This window comes from Osmerus eperlanus, chromosome 2 (genome assembly GCF_963692335.1).
Source record: "Osmerus eperlanus chromosome 2, fOsmEpe2.1, whole genome shotgun sequence".
NCBI classification, from domain to species: domain Eukaryota; kingdom Metazoa; phylum Chordata; class Actinopteri; order Osmeriformes; family Osmeridae; genus Osmerus; species Osmerus eperlanus.
In genome coordinates, this window is record NC_085019.1 from 23108376 (window position 1) to 23117471 (window position 9096).

The 9096-nt window shown below is 53.8% G+C and overlaps 1 protein-coding gene across 1 annotated transcript in view; it reads left to right on the plus strand.

The window, feature by feature from the left end:
- The window catches only part of rapgefl1 (Rap guanine nucleotide exchange factor (GEF)-like 1), an 18646-nt gene extending 10088 nt beyond the window's left edge, over window positions 1-8558 (plus strand). The window contains exons 4-8 of the mRNA XM_062483993.1: window positions 193-256; window positions 560-647; window positions 2840-2904; window positions 4722-4776; window positions 8027-8558. Coding sequence (XP_062339977.1) covers window positions 193-256; window positions 560-647; window positions 2840-2904; window positions 4722-4776; window positions 8027-8151 — 397 coding nt within the window. The 3' untranslated portion in view covers window positions 8152-8558. The remainder of the gene's footprint in view (window positions 1-192; window positions 257-559; window positions 648-2839; window positions 2905-4721; window positions 4777-8026) is intronic.
- Window positions 8559-9096: the final 538 nt, after the last annotated feature.

Here is a 9096-nt window from a genome sequence, read left to right on the forward strand (position 1 = left end):
ACACACACACACTCACACACACTCACACACCCACACACACCTACACACAAGCAAACCAACACGCCAACAAACACTTCTATCAACACTCACTAACAGTTCTGTTGAACACACTTGTTGTCTTATTGGATTGAATAGTAACCACAGGTCCATCTCTCTCTCTCTCTCTCTGCGTGTGTGCGTGTGTGTGTGTGTGTGCGTGTGTCAGGGTCTGCCTGGGAAGTTCCGGAAGCAGTTCCAGCAATTTGAGAGCATCGCGGTGAGTTCACGCCCCCCTGTTGTGTGCTGTTCTGTAGCGTGTACCTGGAGAACAGCTCTGAGTGAACCTGTTCTCTGTACCTGGAGAACAGCTCCGAGTGAACCCGTTCTCTGTACCTGGAGAACAGCTCCGAGTGAACCCGTTCTCTGTACCTGGAGAACAGCTCCGAGTGAACCCGTTCTCTGTACCTGGAGAACAGCTCAGAGTGAACCCGTTCTCTGTACCTGGAGAACAGCTCAGAGTGAACCCGTTCTCTGTACCTGGAGAACAGCTCCGAGTGAATCTGGACGTGTCTGTTCCCAGGATCCCTCCCGGAACCACAAGTCCTACAGGGACCTGATGTCCAGCCTGCGGCCGCCCCTCATCCCGTTCACCCCTCTGCTGCTCAAAGGTGAGGCGGCCACATCCACCAATCACCACCACCAGATTTGGGGTTTTATTAAACATCAGTATACTTTCAGTTGCCCACGCTTAGATCCAAGCACACATCATATCTTCTACAGACGAAATAGTAAGTGTTAGTCTGCTGTTCAAGGGCTCTGTGTGACCATGACACACTCACACTATCACACACACAGACAGACACACACACACACACCCTCGCACACACACAGACAACATTGATCAAACAGAGGCAAGCCTGTGTAATCCCCCATTACCCTGCCACTCACAGACACACACACACTCACAGACACACACACACACACTCACACACACACACACACTCACAGACACACACACACACACAGACACACACACACACACACACACTCACAGACACACACACACACACACACACTCACAGACACACACACACACACACACACACACACACACACCTAGCCAGTGTGTCAGTGCTGTGTTTGGAGGTACACAGCAGTCTGGACCTCCTCCTCTCTCATTAACTCTCCTGGGTAACGATGCCTGCATGCTGGGTCTGCTCACACACACCTCAACCACACACACGCACACCTCACACACACCTCTCTCACACACACACACCTCAGGACAGCTCCGCATGCTGCCGTCTTCCCGCTGGGCTAAACACACATACACCCCCTCCCCCCCCACACACACACACACACAAGGTCTCTTACCTTCTATATCTTCTCCTACATGGTTTTCTTCTCTGGCCCGTGTGGCTCCTCCCTCTATGGGTGTGGTTTGTGGCTCCTCCCTCTAGGAGGTGTGGTTTGTCTTGTCTGTCAGGGTCGTTCAGGCGTCAGACCATCTGGGAGCCTCTTATCTGAGCTCTGTGTGTTTCCCTTCAACACCACAGACCAGCGTATTAGATCATCCATACAGACACCCCTCCCCCTCTCTTTATCCCTTACTCACTCACACACACACACTCCAGACCCTCTTTTGCACACACAGATACACACACACACATACTGTACACACACACACACACATACTGTACACATACACACACACAGATAGACACACATACTGTACACACACATACTGTACACATACACACAAACACAGATACACACACATACTGTACACATACATCTTCCTCTTTGACCTTGGTGAGGGGAATTGCCAGAATATTCCTTTAATGTTGAGTGTTGGGTCTGTGTAACATGCCTGTGATGCTGGTGGAGGTTTGTGTGAGTAGAGGCTGTGAGTACAGGGGCTTGTGATGGTCTGACTGGATGGATCTTTAGATGGATGATTTATCAATTGTGGTAAAGAATTTACCTCTCAGTGAACAATCCAGGCAGAAAATATATGTCTAAGTCTGTGTGTGTGCATATTAAATATTTCTGTGTGTCTGTGTGTGCATATTTAATCTTTCTGTGTGTGTGTCGGTGTGTGTGTGTGTGTGTGTGAGTGCATATTTAATCTTTCTGTGAGTGTGTGTGTGTGTGTGTGTGTGAGTGCTGGTTTTACAGAAGCAGCTCTCCATCTTTCCTCCCTGTTTATCTTCCTTCCTCTCTCTCCTCTCTCCACCCCGCCTCCCCCCCTTCGCTCCACCTCCCTCCCCTCCTCTCCTTCTGTCAGTGTGACGTGATGTCAGCAGCATTCAGAACATTCCTTCTGACTGAACCTAGCCTGGCGTCAAAACATGCCCCCCTGAACCCTTCTCAGCAGTAGGAGAACTGACAGTCAATAACTCGATGACTCCTTTTCCCCCTCTCTTTTTTTCCACTCCCTCTCCTTTCTTCTCTCTTTTCTTTCTGTCTTTCCACCTGTCTGCCATCCCTTCTTTCTAGCTCTGGTAGACGGATGTTGGCTAAGCGCTGTGGCGAGTTTTGACATGTAATTACATAACCTTGCTTTCCTCTCTTTCTCTCTCCCAACCCCCCCCTCTCTCCCTCCCTGTCTCTCTCCCTCTCTCTCCCTCTCCCTATCTCTCTCTCTTCCCCTGTCTCTCTCCCTCTCTCTCTCTCTCTCTCTCTCTCTTCCCCTGTCTCTCTCCCTCTCTCTCTCTCTCTCTCTCTCTCTTCCCCTGTCTCTCTCCCTGTCTCTCTCTCTCTTCATCTGTCTCTCTCCCTCTCCCTCTCTCTCTCTCTCTCTCTCTCTCTCTCTCTCTCTCTCTCTCTCTCTCTCTTCCCCTGTCTCTCTCTCTTTCAGACCTGACATTTCTCCATGAGAGCTGTAAGACCTTCCATGGGGAACTGGTCAACTTTGAGAAGATGGTAAGTACCTGCACCTCACCGTCCACTACAGAGACAGCCAGACTGAGCGTGGAGGCTGGGATGTGGGACAGAGACAGCCAGACTGAGCGTGGAGGCTGGGATGTGGGACAGACAGCCAGACTGAGCGTGGAGGCTGGGATGTGGGACAGAGACAGCCAAACTGAGCGTGGAGGCTGGGATGTGGGACAGAGACAGCCAGACTGAGCGTGGAGGCTGGGATGTGGGACAGAGACAGCCAGACTGAGCGTGGAGGCTGGGATGTGGGACAGAGACAGCCAGACTGAGTGTGGAGGCTGGGATGTGGGACAGAGACAGCCAGACTGAGCGTGGAGGCTGGGATGTGGGACAGAGACAGCCAGACTGAGCGTGGAGGCTGGGATGTGGGACACAGACAGCCAGACTGAGCGTGGAGGCTGGGATGTGGGACAGAGACAGCCAGACTGAGCGTGGAGGCTGGGATGTGGGACAGAGACAGCCAGACTGAGCGTGGAGGCTGGGATGTGGGACAGAGACAGCCAGACTGAGCGTGGAGGCTGGGATGTGGGACAGAGACAGCCAGACTGAGCGTGGAGGCTGGGATGTGGGACAGAGACAGCCAGACTGAGCGTGGAGGCTGGGATGTGGGACAGAGACAGCCAGACTGAGCGTGGAGGCTGGGATGTGGGACAGAGACAGCCAGACTGAGCGTGGAGGCTGGGATGTGGGACAGACAGCCAGACTGAGCGTGGAGGCTGGGATGTGGGACAGAGACAGCCAGACTGAGCGTGGAGGCTGGGATGTGGGACAGACAGCCAGACTGAGCGTGGAGGCTGGGATGTGGGACAGACAGCCAGACTGAGCGTGGAGGCTGGGATGTGGGACAGACAGCCAGACTGAGCGTGGAGGCTGGGATGTGGGACAGACAGCCAGACTGAGCGTGGAGGCTGGGATGTGGGACAGAGACAGCCAGACTGAGCGTGGAGGCTGGGATGTGGGACAGACAGCCAGACTGAGCGTGGAGGCTGGGATGTGGGACAGACAGCCAGACTGAGCGTGGAGGCTGGGATGTGGGACAGACAGCCAGACTGAGCGTGGAGGCTGGGATGTGGGACAGAGACAGCCAGACTGAGCGTGGAGGCTGGGATGTGGGACAGACAGCCAGACTGAGCGTGGAGGCTGGGATGTGGGACAGACAGCCAGACTGAGCGTGGAGGCTGGGATGTGGGACAGACAGCCAGACTGAGCGTGGAGGCTGGGATGTGGGACAGAGACAGCCAGACTGAGCGTGGAGGCTGGGATGTGGGACAGACAGCCAGACTGAGCGTGGAGGCTGGGATGTGGGACAGACAGCCAGACTGAGCGTGGAGGCTGGGATGTGGGACAGAGACAGCCAGACTGAGCGTGGAGGCTGGGATGTGGGACAGACAGCCAGACTGAGCGTGGAGGCTGGGATGTGGGACAGACAGCCAGACTGAGCGTGGAGGCTGGGATGTGGGACAGACAGCCAGACTGAGCGTGGAGGCTGGGATGTGGGACAGAGACAGCCAGACTGAGCGTGGAGGCTGGGATGTGGGACAGACAGCCAGACTGAGCGTGGAGGCTGGGATATGGATGCTCCCCTATGCCCAGTGTGACCTCAGCTGTCAGCTGACGTCTGTTATCTGTGTACTGGGGACTGGCATAAGCACTCACCTCTCCTCCCCCTCTCTCCTCCTCCCCTCCCCCTCTCTCCTCCTCCCCTCCCCCTCTCTCCTCCTCCCCTCCCCCTCTCTCCTCCTCTCCTCCCCCTATCTCCTCCTCTCCTCCCCTCCTCTCCTTCTCAACTCTTTTTGTTCCAGCATAAAGTTGCAGAGATGGTGAGAACTATCCGACGGTACAGGAGTTCTCAGCTAGGTAAGAGCACACACACACACCACACACACTTGCTTCCAGGTGTTGGATTGCAAACACATGTTCAAAACATGTACAACACACACTCGCTTTCTATCTCCCTCTGTCTCTCTCTCTCCCTCTCATTCCTTCTCTCTACCTCCCTCTCTCTCTCTTTCTCTCTCTTTCTCTCTCTTTCTCTCCCTCTCCCTCTCCCTCTCTCTCTCTCGTTCTCGTTCTCTCTCTCTCTCTCTCTCTCTCTCTCTCGTTCTCTCTCTCTCTCTCTCTCTCTCTCCCTCCCTCCCTCCCCCCCTTCACACATGGGACCAGATGCAGACCTGTCTGTGTAGATCAGGGTGAAGTGAGCACTCCACCCTGCCGCGCCCCACTGTTGGAACAGCACAACCCTGGGGGCCAGCCAATCACAGGGCTCCGTTCCACCTCAGAAAGCACACGCCAACACAGGCATTCAGCAGCACGTAGCATATTGTTTTTCTGACACTAAGCTGGTGTAGGAGGAGAACTTGATTGGGTACAAGGCTGGGCAGAGTCACATTTGGGAGGCACCACTGCTGGTGAACAACAGGATAAAGAACCAGACTGTGATTACCATGATTTCACAAACACGTGCACACACACACACACACACACACACACACACACACACACACACATAGATGACATGCATAACTCTGTTACAAGCCATTTGCAGCAGTCTATAACACTTACCTGGACAGTGAGCTTACATAACCCAGCCCGAACACACACACATACACACAAACACACACACACACATGCACACACACGACTGTGTCTGCTAAGAGCCATTAGCAGGAGTCTCACAGACATCTACCTATGACACCATACCTGGACAGTGAGCTTACATAACCCAGCCCCCAACACACACACACACACACACACAGAACTGTGTCTGCGACGAGCCACTAGCAAGATTCTGCCTGTGACACATACCTGGCCGGTGAGCTTACATAACCTGCTCACCACTGGGCGTTCCTCTTGTTGTTCTACCTTGCTAACAGTGCGTCTGGTTGCACAACGGTCTGCGGAGCCAACAGCCCACTCATCTGGCTCTTCAAGGCGTAGCCTAAATGTGTTATGGTTTGAAAAGCACCGACAAGACCAGACAAAGTCGCCACTGAATGGCCACCACCTTGAAAAGCAGCCACACAGCCTAGCATTACAGGCTAGGGATACAGGCTAGCCACACAGCCTAGCATTACTGGCTAGCCACACAGCCTAGCATTACAGGCTAGTGATACAGGCTAGCCACACAGCCTAGCATTACAGGGTAGCGATACAGGCTAGCCACACAGCCTAGCATTACAGGCTAGAGATACAGGCTAGCGATACAGGCTAGCCACACAGCCTAGCTACAAAGGCTAGCGATACAGACTAGCCACACAGGCTTGCGATACAGGCTAGCGATACAGGCTTGCCACACAGGCTTGCGATACAGGCTAGCGATACAGGCTAGCCACACAGGCTAGCGATACAGGCTAGCCGCACAGGCTAGCATTACAGGCTAGCAATACAGGCTAGCCACACAGGCTAGTGGCACAGTGTAGCCACACAGCCTACCTACACAGGCTAGCCACACAGGCTAGCGATACAGGCTAGCTCTACAGGATAACTATACAGACTAGCATTCCCCAACACTACACCTGGATGTGAGGTGTTCAGACAGCATCTCATTAGTAGGTACACTGAAAGCCTATTATGAGTGCTTCATGTATGTCTCACTACATCTACAGTATAAATAATCCATGCTGATGTATAGAGGTGTGTAGTTACTGCGCTGCATTGGATTCAGCACTGCGTACAGTGAAGAACCTGTTAGTAAACTTACTGGATTGTGTTGTTGCAGGCTTAATGATCAACGCTAAATTACCTGCTATCCTAACTCCCATTTCTCTCTTTTGCTCTTTTTGTCAGAAACATGCACACACACACACACACACACAGAGACACACTAGACAGTAACTGCGTGTCAGCTAAGAAAAACAGAACTATCTCTAGCCATAATTGGACAAGACTACATTACCATGTAATCTTAATGAATAGTTTCATGCTCATGGGTGTCTCTGTGTGTGTGTCTGTGTGTGTGTGTGTGTGTGTGTGTGGAACAGAACATTAGAGGATGACGCATGGCATGTCTTACTGCAGCCAGAATAGAGAACGACTGTGTGTGTGTGTGTATACATGTGTGTGTGTGTGTGTGTCTATTGATAGCCATGGTGAGCAGTGAGTGTATTGTTGTTGAACTGAACCAAACCAGTTCTGTTCATTCCTGCCAGCCTGCTGCAGCCAGATTCAGTGTGTTGGGATGTGAGAGAGAAACCACATAGCAGGCAACACTACAGTGTCTACCTCCCCCTGGTGGTCAGGCTGTGGAACTGCAGGACATCTGCAGCTCCATGACAGCTATGGGTGAATGTAGTTTGCCTCAGTCTGTGTTTTGCATGTCATGTAATGTTGGATGGATCAAACTTGACTGTAACTTACTCCTTCTTCCCTCCTTCCCCTAATACCTCTCCCTCCCCCCCTCTCTCTATGCCTCCATTTCCCTTCTTCCTCCCTGTCTCCCTCCCCCCCTCTCTCTATGCCTCCATTTCCCTTCTTCCTCCCTGTCTCCCCCTCCCTTCTTCCTCCCTGTCTCCCTCCCTCCCTCCCCACCTCCCTCCCTTCTTCCTCCCTGTCTCCCCACCTCCCTCCCCCTCCCTTCTTCCTCCCTGTCTCCCCACCTCCCTCCCCCTCCCTTCTTCCTCCCTGTCTCCCCACCTCCCCCCCCTCCCTTCTTCCTCCCTGTCTCCCTCCCTCCCCCTCCCTTCTTCCTCCCTGTCTCCCTCCCTCCCCCTCCCTTCTTCCTCCCTGTCTCCCTCCCTCCCCACCTCCCTCCCCCTCCCTTCTTCCTCCCTGTCTCCCCACCTCCCTCCCCCTCCCTTCTTCCTCCCTGTCTCCCCACCTCCCCCCCCTCCCTTCTTCCTCCCTGTCTCCCTCCCTCCCCCTCCCTTCTTCCTCCCTGTCTCCCTCCCTCCCCCTCCCTTCTTCCTCCCTGTCTCCCCACCTCCCTCCCCCTCCCTTCTTCCTCCCTGTCTCCCCACCTCCCTCCCCCTCCCTTCTTCCTCCCTGTCTCCCTCCCTCCCCCTCCCTTCTTCCTCCCTGTCTCCCTCCCTCCCTCCCCCTCCCTTCTTCCTCCCTGTCTCCCTCCCTCCCCCTCCCTTCTTCCTCCCTGTCTCCCCACCTCTCTCTCCAGTCACGGAAGCTGAACCGTCTCCCTCCCACCTCCAGACCAAGGCTTACATCCGCCAGCTGCAGGTGATCGACAATCAGAACCTGCTGTTCGACATGTCCTGCAAACTGGAGCCCAAAGACATGTGAGAGACGGGGGTGAGGGATGGAGAGATGGACCCCGAGACGGGAGGATTCAAACTCAACAACAACCGGTCCTTCTTGCACCTCCCACTTCTTATTGGACGAGTTGTCTGTCAGTGTCACCAGCCAGTGATTAAGACCCTCTGGGACTAACTGACACGGTGGAATTCTGTGGTTGTAGGACTCTGCTATTGGTCATCCGTAAATAAGGTGGGGTTCAAGAACGTGTGAAGAACTGATTGGACGGTAATTCGAGGATGTGGATAAACAACTGGGCCTGCTGTTTACTTGACTCAACCTGTCTCTCGACAACCACTCATGCCGTCAGCTGTGTCGCGAATTCTTCCCAGTTCTCACTGCCACCAAAGCCCCCTCTCTCTCTCTCTCTCTCTCTCTCTCTCTCTCTCTCTCTCTCTCTCTCTCTCTCTCTCTCTCTCTCTCTCTCTCTCTCTCTCTCTCTCTCTCTTTCTCTTTCTCTTTCTCTTTCTCTCTCTCTCTCTCTCTGTCTGTTGGAACTCATTTCACTAGCGGGCCTCTGGAACTTTCCAGGTTGTCCGGAACACAGCTGAAATACAGACTGAAGGTGGAACCTTCTAGAATGATAGAAACGTATGGTGTAGAACAGGTGGAGGTGCAGGACTCTGTCAGTGATGTCGACCTGACGTTTTGACAACGTATCAGTCTGTCGAGCGGGTAACTCAGAGCGTATCCTCACAAACAGCACTGCCCGCCTGTTTCCACGCCAACCTGACTGTCTAGAGGTCTGAACACTTTTAACCACCAACTCGGACTGCGCCCCCTGTTTTTCTGTCCTTCCTCTTGACCTACACTCAGGCGTGAGACAATCTGACCCCGACGCCTCCCTCACACCTGACCACGTCTGTGCTACACCTTTTATAAGCCGGGCTCGTCCCCCCCGGACGCGGTCAGCTCTCAGCAGACCAGGGCCTG